The 20915-nt window shown below is 40.8% G+C and overlaps 2 protein-coding genes across 3 annotated transcripts in view; one reads left to right on the forward strand and one right to left on the reverse strand.

Annotated features, from left to right (window-relative positions):
* The window catches only part of SKIC3 (SKI3 subunit of superkiller complex), a 99145-nt gene extending 82118 nt beyond the window's left edge, over positions 1–17027 (reverse strand). The window contains exons 1-8 of the mRNA XM_054986874.1: positions 16840–17027; positions 12773–12864; positions 10499–10642; positions 9200–9291; positions 7920–7995; positions 4519–4659; positions 3230–3328; positions 3024–3132 (exon numbers count right to left, since the gene is read on the reverse strand). Coding sequence (XP_054842849.1) covers positions 3024–3132; positions 3230–3328; positions 4519–4659; positions 7920–7995; positions 9200–9291; positions 10499–10642; positions 12773–12862 — 751 coding nt within the window. The 5' untranslated portion in view covers positions 12863–12864; positions 16840–17027. The remainder of the gene's footprint in view (positions 1–3023; positions 3133–3229; positions 3329–4518; positions 4660–7919; positions 7996–9199; positions 9292–10498; positions 10643–12772; positions 12865–16839) is intronic.
* A 417-nt stretch (positions 17028–17444) lies between these two features.
* ARSK (arylsulfatase family member K) overlaps positions 17445–20915 on the forward strand; it is a 30108-nt gene continuing 26637 nt past the window's right edge. Inside the window, exons 1-3 of one of the 2 annotated variants that reach the window (XM_054986864.1) lie at positions 17445–17850; positions 19389–19518; positions 19719–19878. In XM_054986864.1, the coding sequence (XP_054842839.1) occupies positions 17638–17850; positions 19389–19518; positions 19719–19878 (503 nt within the window). In that variant the 5' untranslated portion in view covers positions 17445–17637. The remainder of the gene's footprint in view (positions 17851–19388; positions 19519–19718; positions 19879–20915) is intronic. The other variant, XM_054986865.1, reaches the window with a different exon arrangement.

Here is a 20915-nt window from a genome sequence, read left to right on the forward strand (position 1 = left end):
CTGATGTTATTTAACATCTATATGCGCCCCCTCGCCCAGTTGGTGCGGAGGTTTGGGCTGGGTTGTCATCAATACGCGGATGACACCCAACTTTTTCTGTTGATGGACGGCTGGCCAGACACGGCCCCAGACAATCTGGCCAGAGCTTTGGAGGCTGTAACGGCATGGTTGAAACAGAGCAGGCTGAAATTGAACCCAGTGAAGACGGAGGTCCTGCAGCTGGGACGGGGGCTGCCAGATGTTGGGATCCAGCTCCCTGCCGTGGATGGGACACCACTGGCAACTTTGCCAGTGGCAAAGAGTCTGGGTGTGCTCCTGGATGCCTCCCTATCGATGGAGGCCCAGGTCACAGCGGTTGCCAAGTCTGCATTTTTCCATCTTCGTCAGATTAGGCAACTTGCCCCCTACCTGACGCCCCAGGACCTGGCTACAGTGATCCATGCAACGGTCACCTCCAGGCTAGATTACTGTAACTCACTCTACGCTGGGCTACCCCTGGGCCTGATCCGGAAACTACAACTGGTCCAGAATGTGGCGGCACGGGTCCTGACTGGTATACCTTACCAGTCACACATTACACCTGTCCTGCGCCAGCTGCACTGGCTTCCAGCTGAATTCCGAATCAGGTTCAAAGTGTTGGTTCTTACCTTTAAAGCCCTGAGTGGGTTGGGACCGGCATATCTTCGGGACCGCCTCTCCCTGTACGTTCCCCGGAGATCGCTCCGATCAGCGAATAAATATTTACTTGTGGTCCCCGGCCCTAAGGAAGCCCGCCTCGCTTCAACCAGGGCCAGGGCCTTTTCAGTCCTGGCTCCAGCCTGGTGGAACGCTCTGTCAATGGAAACCCAGGCCCAGCGGGACATATTATCGTTCTGCCGGGCCTGTAAGACAGAGCTGTTCCGCCAGGCGTTTGGTGATTGAAGGGGGCGGTGCCATGTCGGCCTCCCACCTTTGGGGTGGGGAAGGTTCTCCCCACCACTGCAACTTGTTAATTTGTTTTGTTATTTGTATATTGATTTTAGTTTTTGTTTTTATCGATTTTAACTGTTCACCGCCCAGAGCCCCTGGGGATGGGCGGTATATAAATTGAATAAATAAATAAATAAATTAGAACTGTGCATGTGCACAGTCCTTTGCATGTAGGTTCAATCTTTGACATCTCCAGTTAAATGGCTCAGGTAGCAGGTGATGTGAAAGATCTTAAACTGAGAACCTTAAGCTGAGATCTTAAACTGAGAAGACAATACTGAGCACAACAAACCAATGGTCAGCCTTGCTATAAGGCAGTTTCAAGTTTTCATCCATTAAATATTTAGCATGTACATACATTTTACCTTGTAACATATAAAGTTGACTGTATTCCAAATTTAATCTTTCTTCGTGGTTCTTCTACACTAATGAGATAGCTATTAAGAGCATTTTTGCTTTTTTGGTTCATATGAAACTTTAAAAAGACTGTTCTTAGTGCTCTATCTTCAGAACATACTGTACAAAGCTCAACGGTTTTCCATTTGGAAAGGATGGGGCAAGTTGGACATCTCACTGCCTTTATATTACTCCTTGAAACAGAAATCTAGGGAGGATCTATTTTAGCCACCTTTACACCAAAAAGCCTCCTACAGAACTGGAACAACACATGGTGGCCTGTCACCTAAAAAGAATTTGTCATCAAATTCTTGGATCAGAAAGTTGGGACTTGATATTTTATTTGTCTACTTCATTTATACCATATCTTTGTCCCCAATGGAGACCAAAAGCGAATTACATCATTCTCGTTGCCTCCACTTTATCTTCACAACAATGCTGTGAGGTAGGTTAGGCTGACAGTGTGAGGATGGTCTACTGTCACCCAGCAAGCTCTTATGGCAGAATGGGGATCCTTATCTGGGTCTCCCAGATCCTAGTCTGACACCTCTAATCATTACAGCATACTGGATATGTGGAGTTTCTACTAAGAGCTATTTTCTCATCTAGGAACAGCTGCTAAGAGCATATAATTCTAGCCTTCTAATTCTATGGCTTCAACAGCCATATAGGTTACCAATTTGCTACTGTGCTCCATTTAAAGGCTCGGTTATTGCCTTTACAGTCTTCAGTTGCTTGAGTTTCAGGACCTGCACTGGCTTTCTGTGATCTTCCAGGCACAATTCAAGATTCTGTTCTTTTAATTCATAACCCAATGTGACCTTTAAAGTGTACCCCATTCTTATTTTCCCACTACAGTGTTTAACATACAAGAGAACACCCTCTTGATTAGATCATCTAATCAAACAGAAGGGTACATATACAGATGTACTTGACGGCTGATCTGTAGCTATGTAACCCTATGTAACTCCCTAAAAATTCATCTGATTCCAAAAGCATTAACCAAGAAAACTGCATGGATTGGCTTTAGGAGCTAGGGTAAATTAGGTGTTTTTATACTCTTTAAATGGTTATTTAATTCATTACCTACTTTACAGTACTGCCTTTTAACTGTTACCTACCCTAAGCTGTAGGGATGCTGCAAGAAAGAAAAATATATCCCTTGCTTTCTATACTTGCACTTGGTGTGTGTTAGGTATTATCAAAAAGGTACTCTCAGTCAGCCTTGGGGACTATGATAGTACAATAAGTAGTAACTGGTTTCCATGGTGGGTGTATATATAACAAGCTATTTAGGAGGTTTAGAAAATCATACTTTCAACAGTGACTGAAATATTATAGAATACAAACTGCACTAATGGAATTTTACTACTAGAACCCCCCCACCCCAAGAATCTCACACTGTAATATAATGTATGAGTCATAAAGATAAGGAACAGCTTCTGTCAGATCTTGCTTAAAAAGTCACAATGATCCTGCCATAAAGATGGCAAGCTATGCCTTAGCTTTCTAGCTGAGAAGCAGAGGTGATTTGCCATTGCCTTCCTCTGCAGAGTCTTCCTTGGTGATACCCAATCCTTGAGCCAACCTTGCTTAGCTTCCGAGACTGAAGACAGTAGAATACCTAGCCATGATTTTAAAAAAATCACCTGGATTACCTGACTGAATGAAGTGCAGGCAAAGAACTTCCATAGGATAACTCACTGCAGGATACAAAACAATCATATCTTCACAGGTTTTCTTCAGTCTAGGAAACTCATGAGGAAACTGAATTTCAGGAAGAGAAAAAACATTAATTAGAAGAGAAAAAGAAATAAAATAATTTATTTTAAATTGCAGCAAGACAAATAAGAGCAGTCCTTACTTTTGACAAGCACTGAATGAACTCTCTGTAAAGCTTTTGGTGCTCTTCACTTGGAACTACGTCTGAGGAATTCACTGCCTGCTCAAATGCATCAAGAAGCTGAAAAAGTATTACAGATATTGTGTTGAAATAACAAAGATGCCCACAAAAGTAAGCTTTTAAAGAGAGATGGTATTTGGTCAATGCCAGACATTTTAAAGAATTTAAGTCCACATAGCACAAAGTCCTATGTACATAGCCAACACTGCAGTAAACCATCTCCTATGTAGATGTACAATTCTTTTTCTAGACCTTTTTTTTTTTCAAAACGAAGCAGCCAGAGAAGAATGGACTCTTAAGGGAAAGGGCCATCGTAAAACAGCTTCACCAGCCCTTTCTCCACTCAAAATTGACCCATGACTACCAACGCCAAAATGCAATGAGGGCCCACAGTGCAAGGGGGCCAGGTACTCTTGTGTGTGTCTCTCTCCCACCCCCCACTCCGCACTGTCTTTTCAAGTACTGAAACAGTCAGCACTTGAAAAGGTGGGGGGCAGGAAAAACAAGATCGCCTCCCCCCACCCCCATGGCATTTTTTAAATGTTCAAAAATTCCCCTAAAATGGCATCAGCAGCCAAGGGTCGAATTCATGGCTATGGTAACATCTGGTTTGGCCCTTAGAAGACATACAATGAGATTCTTTTCAAACTGGTCACAATGCTTTGTAAATGCTGACTGCTTCACCCTTAACCCACAATTTGGGAAGCTTCATTTAAAATCAATAACCATATGCCATCTACTCTTTCTCTTATCTCCCGTCCCCTCCACCCCTTCCTGGCAGAGTTCTACACATTAGCCTTCAGCTACCATACAGAATACCTCATCTAAAGTCTAGGACTACTCTGTTTTAAGAACAGAGCAGGTATAAACAACTGCATTATGTTAAGAGAAAGATGCAGGTAAGGATTAATGTAACAAAACAAGCAAGAAGAAGAACTAACATACGCTAAGCTGGGACAGTAAGTAAGGACTAAATACTTCTTTTGTTTTCATTGTCACTATGCCCATCTGTCCTATAACAAAACATTAGATTTGCAAAGACTAGCATGCTTCAGAGCAGGGCACATGTCAGTTTCGCCAGTCTAATGGTCCAGAGCAAGTAATTGTGTCAGGTCCTCAAGTCTCATCTATAAGATGGAACTTTTGAATACCCTCATAAATCTATTCTGAGAATCAGCAAGAATGATTGTACTAAATTTTGTACAAATGTCAATGGTTTGGAAACACTAAAGAATATAGCAGAGCCTTACCAACTGCTGAGTTTCATTGTCTTGGAGGTGTACACACTCTGCAAGTAACTGGACCAACCTCTGCCACAGTTGGTGAAGTTCAATATTATCAGCACCTTCTTCCTGTCTTGTTTTTATCAGCTTGTGCCAAAATCGAGCAACCTGGTTTTTTTTAGAGAGTCATTGTTCAGTTGCTTCTCAAATCAGGAGAATGCTTTGATCTTTTACAACTAACAATGAAGAGGACACTCCCCAATTCAAGTAATCAAGTTAAATGGCTAACACTTTAATCAAGGATGACAGAAAGCAATAAAAAAAATCAATACTATAAAATGAGAGTAATGCTTATTGCTGACAACTTGGTTGCCTAGCTACAGGAATTGTTTTAGTGTCCTAGTGTGGATGGCATCTTCTGTAATTTCCTTTATACGATATTACTTTTAAGTATTTCTGGAGAGTGTAACAACAGAGCGACCCACAATAATGGAAGCAATCACCAAGCAAGTACATACCAGATGGCTTGTCAGAACACCATATTCTGAAGAAAAATGAAACACTGACTGCAAGGGAGCAGATCTTAAGCACCACATCCCAAGCAGCACTCATATAATGGAACTTCCCCACCTCCTCCTTCCCACTGCAGCCTGCTGTGCTCTCTGAAATCATGCCCCTGTCATAATACATCTCTAGAAACAGCATGTGGTGGGAGGAAGGGAAAGCTAGCACAAGCAGAAGTCAGCCTGAGGATCCTACTCTATGTTCTGTATCAAGGCTGTAACAGCATTTGTCTACAAAGGGAGTAACTTAACAGCAAACAAAATCTAAGAACAACTTCCAGTTAAAGGCACAAAAAACCCTGAACAAAGTCTGACTTATTTGTATTATTATAAATAGACCTTCATAACAATTATATCACCATGCACTTCTAAGACTATTAAGGAAGTTTGTATGCAGACAGACTGGGACACTTTCCTTCCTTTCTGGAAGGGAAGAAAGCAATATATCTAATTCTAAACATGGCCCCCATCTGTGGATATTTAAACCCAGAGACTGGAACCATGAACAGACAAGCAAGATCTTTCTACAAATCTGAAAAAAGTTTCATGTCTGCAGAAAAATTTAAAATCTAAGAAATATACTTGAGGGGTTAAAAAATATACTTGGGGGTTAAAAAAAACCCAAATAAGCACTGCCTATAGGTAAGAAACAAATGGGGCAATACCACACAGTACTGCCGCCAGTTTTTGACAGTAAAAGGTGTGGGTGGGGGGGATTGGCTATTTTGGCCTTTGAGGGAGGACTCAACAGGGCCAAGCCCACCAGCATCCACCGGTGACTCACTACCATCTGACTTACATGACTCATCTAGGCTTAGCTTGGTGTTCAACAGCAGTGCCACTTTACTGAAGCCAGCGTGTTATAGTGGTTAAAAATTTTAGATTAGGATCTGAGAGACCTAGGCTGGAATCACCACTTTGATGCAGAAGCTCTTTCAGGTCGTTTACACACTTTCAGCCTAACCTAACAGGGTTGTTATGGGGATAAAATGAATATAACAACAGCAGCAGCAGCAACAACAACTACAGCATTCGATTTATATACCGCCCTTCAGGATGACTTAACACCCACTCAGAGTGGTTTACAAAGTATGTCATTATTATCTCCACAACAAAACACCCTGTGAGGTGAGTGGGGCTGAGAGAGCTCCTAGAAGCTGTGACTGACCCAAGGTTACCCAGCTGGCTTCAAGTGGAGGAGTGGGGAATCAAACCCAGCTCTCCAGATTAGAGTCCTGTGCTCTTAACCACTACACCAAACTGGCTCTCCTGAAGGAGAGGAGAATGATATAAGCTGCTTTGGGTCACCATTGTGGAGAAAGACAGGGTAATAATGAAATAATAGAATACAGCTGAAGATGGAGGTCAGTGAAAAGGCAGGTTAGTTAGAGGGTGAGAAGGAAGCAGGGAACAGTGAGGATATGGGGAAAGAGGAAACAATGTAGGTAAGGTGATACAGGGGAAAGTGAGGGACCCCCCACAAGTCCTTGCAGGTTCTCCACCATGCAACTTGGCCTAACTCAGCAGCAGGTATTGTGCAACTGGGCCACAGTTCTCCCAGGAACAGGTTGCTGGAGGAAAGAAAGCTGGAGCAGATAAAAGTTATGTTGGCTGATGGTTGGGAAGTAGAGAACGAAGCAAGAAAGGGGGGCTTTCAGAGACTGGAAAAAAGGAGGCTGGATGGCCATCTGACAGCAATGCTTATTCTGTGAACCTAGGCAGATTATGAAAGGGAGGGCAGGGCAGGAAGGATTACATCAGTGCTTAGTTCTCATGGCCCCTTCTTATATGCCCAGGATAAAGCTGATTGCCACCTTGGGGTCAGGTAGCAATTTTCCCCAGGCCAATTTGGCTAGGGATCCTGACGATGTTTTGCCACCTTCTGGGCATGGAGTAAGGGTCACTGGGTGTGTGTGCGCATGGTGGTGTTGGAGATATTTGTGAATTTCCTGCATTTTGCAGAGGGTTGGACTAGATGACCCTAGAAGTCCCTTCCAACCCTATGATTCTATGGAATAGTGCAGGAAGGGGAAATTAGATGACCCCCACAAGCCATTACAGGTACCCTGTTTGCATATCCCTAAAACTGAAAATCAGTCAGAAACTGAAGAGAAATATTAATAAAAAATGGAGTTTTATTACCTTTTGCTTTTATGGCTCTTGGCCAGCAGCCACCTGAAACGTGACTATTCTTTGCCTGCATAAGAAAAATTCTGCCATATCCCAGCATTAAAGGGTCTTAAAACCAAGATGACTTGGAAAAAAAAAATCTCCCCCCCCCTATTATTTTGGAACATCTGGCCCTGATGAAGAATCCTGGAGAACTCAAAAGCTTGTACACTGTTGTGTGTCATTGGACTTACCCTAATGAAAGGTATTATATGGATTGTGTACCAGTCAAAAACTCAGCCATTAGAAGAGGGTGGGGGGAGGGGGAGATATTGAAAAATTATGAAATTAAAGAACAGCATAATGTGTGTAAAATAAGAGAGAGAATTATGCTTGAGTTCTCAATTGCTGCATTCTTATTTATTTTTTGCTTCAGTTCATTTTCGTCAGTAACCTCCTCAGCGTCTTAAAATAATTATGTGAAGACAATAGAATAATTCTCCCCTCTAGCCTTGGCTATGGTGGTTGAGTACAGGATGCAATCCTGGAAGCCATTTCCATTAAAAACTAATAGAGGAAAGCCCCAGGAAAGCCAAAGCAGGTGAAGTATTCTGGTACAATGATATAACAAATGATCTGGAGACACCTTCAAGACTAATATATTTATTTGTGAATAAATTTTGTGAGCTAGATCCTATTACATGAGATAATGGAGCAATTATAACCAACAATACAATAAGCAAGCCAGTGAAATACCTGAAGGAATTTTTTTTCTTGGTGATACAGGTCCACAAGTTTTTTACATACTTCGCACCATTTCTGCTTATCAGTACTAGAAAAACAACACAAGAGAATACCAATTAATTCACTAATAGCTTCAGTTATATACAAGGATGAGATTTGATTAATGAGCTTTTTTCCTTGAATCAAGCTATTTTTCAACCTGGCCTTCAAGCTATGAAGAACTATTACAACTAAACAAGCAAAGTGCCCAAGTGGAGACAGTGTGCATACACGAACGTAGCCATCACAGTGATTCTGAGGAGGTGGGCCATGTGCCAGCCTCATTTTCCTCTCTGTTCCCAACATGATGTTGCCCTATTCTCTTGTTTTTCGCTTTCAACCATCCTCTTTCCCCCTTCTGTTCCTCTCTTGCCTTCTCCTTTACTTCCCAACTACCTTCTAAATCTAACTAGCCAAAAGAAAAGGTGGAGTATAACTATTTTAATAAATAAAATCCCTCCTAACTTTATTTCTTTTGGGCCTTGCACCCACTCCCACCTACTTCCTTCATCTTTTGCCTTCTGCCTTCTCTGTCTCCTTCCCTTCTACAGAATGAGAACTAAGTGTTCCTAATCAAACTTTACCTTTTAAAACTTTATCTACTAGCAGCTGCTTCCACAAGGGCAACCATGCCACTTTAAACTATTTCTCCCTATTTTTCCCCTTACACTTCCTATGGATCAGATGCCACAGCTTCTCCCAGCTGAAGAATTACAAGCTCACCAAACACACGACCTACCCTCCCCCATCAGTTTACTGATGGCCCCATCCATATACGTAAAATGGTTCAGAAGGAAAAGGCAAAAATGTACAAGCAGATGCATTAGGTATTAGATATTTTGAAGGGTAACATTACACAAAGAAATAGATTTTATTGTTTTATTATAGATGTATTATCATAATAAAAAAATCATGAAAAAATCAAGATTATCAAGAGTATGGATGGATTACATTTTGCAGAAATAGTTGTTTTAATTTTACGTAACAAGGTTACAGATACTACTGTGAAAACAGATTTTCTGTGATTAACTAATAACAAAGAATAATTTAACTGAATTTTAACATAATGTTAACAGTGACATAACATTCACAATAAAAATTATTGATGTATGTTTTTGTGACTTTTAATGTATTTTTTAAATGTTGTTAGCTGCCCTGAGCCCATCTGTGGGGAGGGCGGGGTATAAATCAAATCAAATAAATATATAAAATAAATATTGCTGCAAAATGCAATAGCATCTTCAACTACTCACCTTTCATAGAGCTCCAGGAGTTTCTGATATACATTAACCAAATCTTCTCTGGTACCAGCATGGTTTGTTTTTTCATACAAATTGGCTAGGCCCTAGATAAACATGAAGCATATTACTTTTCAATCAAACCCTTGATTTTACAATGGTTGTGTTCACATTTATTTCATTGTCAATCCATCTGTGTCACCTCTCAAGGGCTAGATCTTGTAATCCAAAGTAGATAATACTGCAGCAGACCCAAATGAAAATCCACTGAAAACAATACAGAATCTGTATGCAGAAGTACTATTTCCACAAAAATGAAAAGATCCAAATGACTATGGCAATCCCAGCAAGGGGCTTTCAAGGCAAGAGATGAACAGAGGTGATTTGCCATTACGTTCACGTGGACAGCAACCCCCATCTTCCTTGGTGGTCTCCCAGTCAAGTACTAACCATGACTGATCTTGCTTAACTGTCAAGCTCTAATGAGCTCAGGCTAAGCTGGGGCATTCAGGCTTCCTCACTGTACATTGATGTAAAATGCCCCATGAAACACATCTGAATGCAAACAATGAAATATACTCTGTGGAAGGGCTGTGTGATTTGTACAGGGAATTAAAGGGAAAGAGTGGACCCTCCTCCTTTACAGTCAAAAGGTACATAGGAGATCATTCATAGATTTTTCACCATCAATCTCAACTGGCCTCGCAAACTCTCAGTAGATAGTTCTATAAAGAGTCTTCTGCCTTTGAATTCCACATCATATACCTAATAGCCATGTATGACCCATGTGCAGATCTAAAAATGTGTGGGAGGTGGGGAGCAGAGCTAAGCTATATAGTTCTGCAAACCCAATGAAATACCCAGAAACAAGTAAAGACAGCTGGAGGGACTGACCTCTTCCCAAAACAGTAGCAGTGATGTCTGTGCATGCACAAAAGAGATGAAGAAATAAAACTGGTGGCATTTTGGGTTGTTCTAGCACAACAATTCATTGATCTCGCAACCCAAAAAGGATAAGGAGGTAAGGGGGGAGGGAGAGGGAATAAACTGCAAAAACTGCAGGGAGGAGGGGAATTTACAAGGAGAGAGCTGCTGGAGTAAAGAAAGTCAGGGCAGATCAAACAGAGGGAAGGGTAGCCAAATGGAACCAAAGCAAGAGAAGGCTAAGCAGGGGTCAGCTGGGAGAGGCATGAGATGAGTTCTTGTGGGTCCTCTTCTTGTTATAATCTCATTGCAAAATATTTGTATTTCAGTTCTATGGTTCATAGAAGCAGTGTCATAAAATACGGAAAGTGGGGTCAGTTGCACACAAACCTGCCATGCAAGTAACTGCCCTGGTTCAAGTTCTGTAGCCTTTTTATAGGCGCCTTTGGCTTGATCAGGCTGTTCCAGCTCAGCAGCTGCCAGACCAATAAATACCCAGGCATTGTAGTTATTTTTTTCTTGCTTCAATACTGCCTAAAAATACATGAAACCACATTTTAATCTGCAGTACAGTTGTAAAAGGAGTATCTCATTCCCTCAGCACTTGCAACTTGCTCAGATGAATCATTCTGATTTCTCTCTTAACTTCTTCAAAGGGTTCAGGTAGCTTGTTGTATTAAACTATCCCTTTTTTAAAAAAAATGGTTTGAAGTAGATGATGCTGAAAGACTGATTTACGCAAAAGCTGCATGGCCAAGTAGGGACTGATATCCTCTCACGTGGACCCAGACTCACTACAATACTACAAAATTTGAAGAAAAAATACGCTTCAGAATAGAACAGAGCTTTGGTCTCCTTTTGCCCCCAAAGTAACCACTGTGGGGAGGGAAATAGTCCCACAAATAGCATGTTGTACCTGAGCCCACTACATCGCTTAGAAAGGGAGAGGAGGGCTCAGCATTTTTGCTCCTGAAACAATTACGAGGAGCTCCTTATCTGTATCCAATAAAGACTTTTACAACAGTGGTAGGCTGCACTGATAAAGAGCAAGATGAAAACAAGTGTGAAGGGAATGACAGCTCCTTCTGTTGATAGATCGTGCAAGCTATGCTCACTTTCCGCAGCCAACACAATTAACTCCACAATTAAATACTAAGAGCTAGCACCAGTGCTCTGCCTTCTGTTGCTGTAATTATTCCCCCCAAACAGAAGACAAATAGCATTAACTCTTGCTTTTAGCCATGACAAGGCTAAAACCTTCTGTGACCTTGTGCCCTGCCATCCTCCATTCCTTTTGGGTTCACAGTACAAGGAACCTACTATACAAATAGTAATTAACAAAGGGCAAGGTTTTTTTTAAATTATGCTAACTTAGTAATAGTAATTACTGGCATCACAATAGCATTCTGAATCCAAAGTAGCCATTTATGTAGGTATTTATCGGCTTTTCTCCCTGATGGGGACTCAAAGTGGTTCACAACATCATTCTCTGCACTTCCATTTTATCCATACAGCACTCCCCCTTTTGTGGTAAGCTAGGTTAAGAGCAAATGACTGGCCCAAGGTCAATCACCAAGATTTCTTAGCAGAGTTGGGATATGATCTGGACCTATTCGATCCTATTCCAACCCCTTTAACCACTATATGATCTGGACCTATTAGAGCCTATTCCAACCCTTTAACCATCCTTTCCTTTGGCTTTAGATAGGTACAAGTACCACAAAGACTTGCAAGTGGCATCTCAGCCCTCCCTTCCTCCTTCCCTTCATGAAGGCCCCATTGCCTCTCCTCTTTTTCTGCTTCTTTATCCTCTTCCCACTCACCAGCCAACCTAGTTTTTGCCTCCCCCCCCCCCCCCCGCTTCAGCTATATTTACTGATAGAAACCAAGGCATGAAGGCTTGCAAAATGATTGTTGCTTAGCAACAGCTACTGAAGGCATTCATTTCTTAAAGCTAGAGGTGCTGCTTCTATAATTTAGGAGGAGGGATTAATCTCTAATCCCCTCCGGTATCAGATTTTTTTCTGCAATCCTGGTGTGTTTTTCATGGTTGCAGAAGTATCTGTCTTGTCTGTTACTGGCTCCAATCTTTAGTTTTAAGTATACACAGCTTTGGCCATGTTAAGAATTATATAAATTGATGACAGAATCAAGCCTCTAAATCTGAGTGATACTTCTTGGAATCTGGAAAATTTAATTGTCCCCATGTAGACAAAAATGTGTAAACCCTACTCTAGAGACAAAATATTAAAACAGGTCATAATGAAAATGGAACTGAGCCTAGCACTGAGATATACACCAGAACTGGAACGTGGATACCTCCAATATGATGCATCACACCTCTGAAGAATAATTCCTACTTAAAATATATGCTTAGTGCAGTGGATAGAGTATCAGATTTGAACCAGGGCCAGCAATTCTAAACAAGCTTTGGTAACACCTTAAACAATACTGAAAGAAAACTAGTGTGAAAAGGACATAATATTTCAAAGAACATAAGATTGAGTCCAGCAGCACCGTAAAGACCAATAAGATTTCCAGGGTATAAGCTTTCGAGAGTCAAGCTCCCTTTGTCCATTCTGACCCTTGAAAGCTTCCACTGCAGACCAACATGGCTACTCCCCAAACCCTCAGAAAGTGTATTTTTATTTGAGCACGAGTTACCTTGCAATGCTTCAGTGCTTCTTTATACTCTTTATTTCTTATTGCATCTCTGGCACTTTTCAAAGCCGCTTTAACTTCCTTGTTTGACATCACTACGGGTAATGGTAATAAAACAAAATTACAGCCAAACATTACATAACCAAACCTTTTAAAACAAATATTTTAAATATTTCCTATTGCTTGCATTATATTATTTAAGTATTAACACATGCTAAAATAATTAACCAATGATCAGGACAAAAATCAGAAAAAAATAATGCTCAGGCATATTGTGAACAGTTATTTCAAGCCCTCTATTTTTCATGACATTCTTACTCCACAGCAATATCACAGATAAAATATGGCATAGCATTGTTCTTTCTCTGGCCATTAATAAGCCTCTCCTTGTACCTACATCATCAGAGGCACTGCCTTCTGTGTCATTAAGTTTTATGGAAGGGCATATACTATTGTCTACACACAGCAATGTGTTCCACACAGCAATGATCCTCTGTATAGCTGTTCTTCTGCTGTGAGTACAGAGACATTTGCAGCTGCAATGGATTATTTACATGGCTGTTTTCCCCATGCTTTCTCTGTCTCAGTATCCCAATACTGCTGTTTCCCTAGAGAGTTTGACTTTTTTTTAAAAAATGGCAATCGACCTAAGAAGATTTAGTTAGTATAAAATAAAATTACAAAATAAAAATAAAATAAAATTACAAAGCAAAGCAAAACTCCTTGGGGGCCATGCAAGAGCTTATTTAAGAGAAGTGGCGCTGATGTGGGATGATGGCAGGTCAGGCAACTAGCTCCCTACCTTTCTGCCCATGACCTAGCTACAATGATCTATGCAATGGTCACCTTTAGACTGGACTACTATAACTCACTCTATGCAGGGCTACCCTTGAAACTGACCCAGAAACTGCAACTGGTCCAGACTGCGACTGTGTGTGTCCTCGTGGGAACCCCAATTAGGACACATATTCAACCTGTACTGCACCAGTTGCACTGGCTGCTGGTTGAATTCCGGGTCAAGTTCAAGGTGTTTGTGTTAACATTTAAGGCCCTTAACGGACTGGGATCTACATATCTTCTGGACCATCTCTCCCTGTATGCTCCCCCTGAGGGCATTATGCTCTGTACATAAACATCTGCTGGTGGTCCTTGGCCCCAAGGATGTTCGCTTGGCCTCAACTGGGGCCAGAGCCTTTTTGGCTCTGGCTATGGCCTGGTGGAACGCTCTCCCAGTTGAGACCCAGGCCCTGCGGGACTTATTACAGTTCTGTTGGGTCCGACAGGCCTATGAGAGTGGTCAAGGAGCTGGCGAACTATCCTGCTGGTCCCTTGCCTGTTTTCCTTTGTTCCACTCCATTTTTTAATGAGATCTGTGGATTTTATTATTTTTAATGATTTTAATTATTTATTGTATTTAATTGTGGTTTTTATGATTTTATGATGTTGTGACCCGCCCTGAGCCCACTTGCGGGGAGGGTGGGATATATATCAAACAAAATAAATAAATTCCAAATAGATCATACCAAACTGAGTTTAGGAAAGATCACACCAGAATAAGGAAACTGCTAGAAACTGGACAAATAAATTACGACCTCAAGTAGATGCTCCTGAAAACAATGCTGCGGTAAGGAAGCAAAAGTGGAGCTAAATATCTGTGTGGAAGCTACCTAATATAAACAAACAATGCTAATTTTTAAATCCTGAACAAGTTATTCAGAAGCGAATACTTTATTCCCATTCTGTGCATACTAACTAAGGAATCTATGGTGTACATAAAATTGCATCAGTATTGTCAAGACATACATTCCCAATTTCCCAAGGATCAAGTTGAAGTTATGTGGAAGCTTCCTAAAGATTTAAATTTCCACACATAAATCAGTATAAGTCCTTAGTACTCACCCTCAAACAGCTACAGAGCTGTTTTCTTACTCCTTACTCAATCAAATAAAGCATATCCCAACGTAAGAGTTGGCACAAATTACCCAGAGTTACAGGGAACATCCACATACTTCAAGAACCACAATGAGAGAACCTGAGTTGTCAAGAACGATTCAATACTGAAGTTTTTAAAGACAATGACAGTAGCATGTTATATAGTGTTTTGCCTCACTTTACATTCTTCTGCTCCTGTACACATGCAGGATTACTTAATAGAGACTGGTGGTGGAAAGGGCTGTAAAGTCATACCTGACTTATGGCAACCCCTTCTGGGATTTTCAAGGCAAGAGAATAACATAGATGTTTACCATTGCCTGCCTCTGCATAACAACTTTGGTCTTCTTTGGAGGTCTCCCATTACTAACCAAGGCTGATCCTGCTCAGCTTCCAAGATCTGACAAGACTGGCCTGCCTGGGTTATCCAGGTCAAGGTTAACAGAGATTAGTTACCCCTAAAAGCCAAGTGGTTAAGAAGAAGTCAAAGAAAAGATTATTCACCTCGTTTATATTTTTATATACCCTATTTATTTTATACCCTATCTTTCTCTTCAATGAGGACCTGAAGCACCTCACATTATTCTTGTTGCAAAAATAGCAAGGCTCACCATGACCTGATGCTTTGCCCAATGACTTACACCAAGACTTGAGGAACTTTGAAGAGGAAAAACCTTTATTTCATGAAATAAGGAAGAACAGAGTTTCAACAAGTACTCTGAGCCCACCCAAATATAGTGGGGAGGGTCTTTTATACCTTTCTTCTTCTTGAAACAAAGGCTCTATTCTGAGGAAAACCCACCTCTTTTTGTTTCTGTGCCCTAGTGGAACTTTCTCTTATCTCTCTTGCTCATACTAGTTCTTTACAGCTACTGCCTTGCTTTCTAAGATAGTCTCTTACATTGTTATGCATTGAAGGCCAAGCAACTAAGCTGCTTTGTATTTCAAGCGGGTAGACCGGGAAAAACAATAAATGCTCAAGGCAATAATTTACACTTTTTATATATAATAAAGTGCCAGAGTGCAATAGTGTTAATAAATAATGTGCTAATAAATACAGAATAAATATACAAATTTTACAAATATCTGCAAGCCACACAATACAAAGTCATCCAATACAGTTTGTAATTTTCATGAACTAATTTTGTAAACAGAGTCCATCACTAGAGCATGAGGAGCGCAGAGCTGTGACCTCCGATATAGACAAACACCAGTCCTCAGAAGAGGGGTTCTATTGCTTTTGAGCCATTTGCCGACGGGATGGTGATGCAGAGCAACTTTATCAAATTCCCGTTTCGAAAATCTTCATCTCTGGGCAAATATCTGGTGGTACAATGGTCGCCTGCGCTTCAGCTCCTTCTGTGCTCTACCAAGTAGCAAAGGGGTGTGTGGCTGTTGTATTTCAAGCGAGCAAGAAAAAATGTCTGTGCTTTTGCTCACATTCTCCCACCCATTTTATCCTCACAACCACCTTGTGAGGTCGGTTATGTTAAGAGAATGTGGCCGGCCCAAGTTGACCCAATAAAGTTCCATGGTGCGAGGAGAATTTTAACCTGGGTCTTCCAGATCCTAGTTCAGCACTCTTACCACTACACTACAGCGGCTGTTAAGCAGCAATGTTCCTAACCAAATTGTGGGAAGAGGGGAGAAATAAAGGAAGTAGTAATACTGCTTTATTTAAAATATATAATAATAGTATTTTATATTATATATATATATATATATATATATATTCGAAGCACACTATATACAGTCTTTGCTGGTTTCACAACAAACACGTGAAGCGGATCAGCTTCATTACGTTAATAATAAGGGAGGGATGACTGGCTAAAACGAGTTCGTGGCAAAATCGAGGTCTGAACCTCGAGCTTCCTGATTCGCACCTCAGTTTTCCTCCACAAACCCAGTTTACCAGTCCTGTCATTTATTAGACAGTGGGAGGGAGCTCCACCCAATTCGTTACCGCTGAATGCACCCCGTCACCATTTCTGACTTAACCCGTCCCGTTTCCCAACAACGCCACAGTTCCTTATTTGTAAAGGTAAGAGCGGCGGCATCCTAACAATCTTTAAAGGAAACTTTAGTCGAGGCCACGTAACAACCACGCAACCGCTATCTACCCCCCTCCCCCCACTAACCGGCAATCTCCAGCAACCTTCGCCTGTTACTCTTCAGTTGTACGCATGCGCCAGCAATGTCCTCTCTTTAGTTGCTGTCGGTTTTTTGATTACGTTAAAACAACAAGGTCGTGTGACTGTCTTGGCGATTAGTGACGGGATCTGTAGTTCAACAGATCATTTTCCTCGGCATGATGGAAATCGCTGGGTGCGGGCTCCTCTCCCTTCTCTTACCACGACGACTATCTCCGATCGCATTGCATCATGGGAGTTATAGTTCGACATCCCCTGTTACTTACAGAAGACGAGAGCTTAGATCACGTCGTAGAAAACGCCCTGTTTGTGGCGGCTAGTTTAAAGGCTATTAAACGATTGCTTTGTTTTTCTTTGTCTAAGTGATAAAAGTTTCTTATATGCCAACAGACCTTTCAGTAAATCTTCGTTACGCTTATTTATTCGTTTCGCTACGCATCACGGGAATCGTAGTTTTCTTCTCTTGAGGCTCAGTTTGTCAAGAGTCAAAATGCAAGAGTCCTGTAGCACCTATAAGACTAATGCTTTCGTGAGTCGCAGCTCATTTTTTTTCTGTGACTCAGGAAAGCTCGTACCCTCCCACAAATTCTCTTAGTCTTATAGGTGCTACTGGATTCTTGTTCTTTTCTACTGCTACAAGACAGACTACCCATCTTGAAGAGTCAAAATGTCACTTGGTCTTTCCTAAATTCCGGAAGAGTCGATGGGCGCACGGTGGAAGGCGTGCCCAGCATCGGTCCGTGACGCTTTAGCTGTGTGGAAAGGAGAGGTGTGTTGTTATGAGGGATGCTCCCTAAGAAACCCGTCTCTGACCTTGGAGCACAAATGGACAGAGAGGGCAGAAATCGAGCGTCTTATGCGAGCATAGTTGTCGTGCTCTTCCTGCTCCGACCTTTTGCCTTCTGGGGGGTAACTGTGGAGGCGAAACCTCTGCTTGGCACTAGTAGTTGTAGAGATTGTGGAAATCCGAACGTTGTGATGGTGATGTGCGATTCCTTTGTAAGTACTTAATGTAAAAAGTTAGAGGCTATTGTTTTCTCTGCCTGAAGGGAAGAAAACCTGATGTGGGATGGTGTAAGCCAGCTACAACTCCTAGAGCCTACTGCACGCCAGACTGCTCTACAGAAGTGAAAGGAGTTCTCTCTTTTTTTATGTCAAATAATTTTCGAGCATGTCTCTTTGCAAGAGTATCCTGTTTCTTCAGCGCGAAGAGAAGAGCGTAGCAATTTGTAGATAGTTTGGCTCTTTTATGCACGCTAGAGGTCCTACTAGCACAGATGAAGGAATAATAAAATTTATGTGACGTCTGACAGACGTTTACATTCATATGCAATGTCAGTGAAGAGGAAATGGCTTGCCTTGTACATTCCAGAATGGAAGAACAGGACTTTTGCGGATGAGATTATGAGCACGTGATGACTGTTGCTTGCAATGGTGCATTAAAAGATAATTCACTTGGGTTATATTATTGTGTCCACTGTGTGTCTGACACATACATTGTTTTGAGTATAGTCCTAAAGACACATACTAGGGAGTAAGTCCCACTGAGTTCAAAGAAGCTTATTTCTTAGTAAGGACACTTAGTATTGCACCCAGTGTCTTATTTGCCTGCTTTATCAAAAAGAGGCAGCTTCACAAATTGCTCCTAAATAGCTTGAAATAAAATCTTTGAGTAACTAGAGGCAGTATATGCCCTTTATTGTGAACAATCTGGATCTAGCAATCATTTTCAAATAAAACTGCATAATTAGGATAATGCAGTTCTTGCTAACCTGGCAAGAACTGCCAAGTGCCTGGCACCAGGCATTTGACAGGTGACAAGTGGAGTACTGGAGTGTATGGTGCACCTCCCACTCACTGAGCTTAGAAAAACAGCATGTTAGGAAGAATAGCCTAAAATCTGCCTCCTTGACATGTCTGTTAGACTAAGCTTCATGCCATGCTAATGCCCACTCAGCCCATCCTCTTGGTGTCTATTCTCATATTTTGGTAGACAGCTGTAAAGTTATTCCATTTCAGTAGCTGTTCATTATCCAGACTGCAAGTATAGGATCCAATATGAAACTAGGTTTATATGGCAAGAGAAGCAGAATGAAAGTTGTGTATGTATTTACTCTGTGTGAATACTTAGCAGTTTAAGATATTATACTGGTGTTTGTCAGCAATCATATTTTTATTTTTATTTAAAACATTTATAGGCTACCTTGCTACCCAAATGGAATCCCCAAGTTGGCAAACAACATATGTTAGAACATTTAAAACATTTAAACAGTATTTGAAATGTATATGTATATATAAATATTTAACAATAATGTAAAACCAACCAGAGACAACCAATAAGAAAAAAAGTCCTTAGAAAAAAGCCTTTCTGTAAAATATCTTACCTGCAAAATATATATCTCTTGGATAGCTAGAATATTTGGTAGACGATTTACAGTGTTATTTGTAATATTGCTTGGATTTCTTTTACTGGAAAACGACACATGAGTCATTCTCATTGTGCACTTGTCTCTACAATTTGCCCACTCAACATGCAGGATGGAAGGTTGACATTTCACCCAGAAAATGAGACAGTAGCCTTGCCTTTCATAAATCTCATGAAGAGAGATGGCAGTCTCTTTCTTAATGCCTACACCAATTCTCCAATATGTTGTCCTTCTCGTGCAGGTAAGATCATATGGATAATAATTACCTGAATAGAACCTGTTAAAATACTAATTTGTCATATATGGATGTCAAAAGATTAGATGAACATGGGTCTTTGGGCATGTCTCTTTAGTATGCGTCGGTACTCACCGTGGGAGCGGAATACAAGTGTAATAAAATAAATAAATAAATATTAGCAATATATGCTGGTATTTTTTCAGCTATGTGGAGTGGACTCTTCAGTCACTTAACCGAGTCCTGGAATAACTTCAAGGGCTTAGATCCAAATTACACAACATGGGTGGACCTCATGGAAAAGCATGGCTACTATACACAGAAATATGGAAAAACAGATTATACTTCAGGGCATCACTCTCTAAGGTAAGTAAAGGATGAAATCCTTTCTATTATCTATTGAATAAAATTGAATTATTATTTTATCATTTCTTTTCCATGTACAAAATGCTTTTCTTTGCTTTACTCATCTATTCTGACAGCAACCTTTTGTGGTAGGTTAATCAAACAGTGACTTGGTCTAGGCCTTCAAGTAAAAGCTGCTTCATACATGATGAAATTCCTGTAAGCAATGAGTTCTAAAAGGAATGTTTTCATGTGAAAAGATTCATGGCATGGTAGGGATTTGAACATGGGGTCTGCCTCTGGCAAAGCCATAACACTGCCACGTACTCACTCATTCCTCCCAACAAATCAGTGGGCTTAGACTAGAGTAATTCTATATAGATTACACGGTAGCTGAAAGGTTATATAGCATGAAAATGACAAGTAGACAGCTTTGCAGACTCCCCCAAAGCCTGGAATTTGCACTAAAATAAGGGTTGAGTCACATGATCCAGGAAGCATTCCTTCCTCTCTTTCTCTCTTTGATAACATGCACACATCACATGTTTGCATTTCTATATCGTGGTTTCTTTTCAATATTTACACCTCGTCTTAAAAGCTTACAGTATGCCAGTCAACTGTAGCATATTAAAAGAGGGATATACATTGAAAATGGGGATCTATTTTTGTATTTCATCACATATATGTAGATTTTGTCTGCTTGCTGCTAACCTACCTTTTGGCATGCATCTGAGCTCATGTGAACCAACTATTGGAGAGCAATCACAGTATGCTGAAAAGAAGTAAACAGTCTTGCATAAAGAATATATACAAAAATTAAAGTTTTTTTCTAAAAAAACAAGGTGTATTTGGGATATTTTAAAAGCCTAGTTGATTAACGTGTGCCCCTCTGTCAGTCTTTGTATATCTTATGTCAGAGAGGTGGCCACATTGTAGCAAAAACAATAGTCCTGTCACATTTTATAGACTAGCAAATATATTGTGGCAGGCATAAGTGTTTGTGAACTAGAGCCCACATTGTCCACAGCACAGGACTTAGATCAATGGACTTAGATGAG

This window comes from Eublepharis macularius, chromosome 8 (assembly GCF_028583425.1).
Source record: "Eublepharis macularius isolate TG4126 chromosome 8, MPM_Emac_v1.0, whole genome shotgun sequence".
Classification (NCBI taxonomy): domain Eukaryota; kingdom Metazoa; phylum Chordata; class Lepidosauria; order Squamata; family Eublepharidae; genus Eublepharis; species Eublepharis macularius.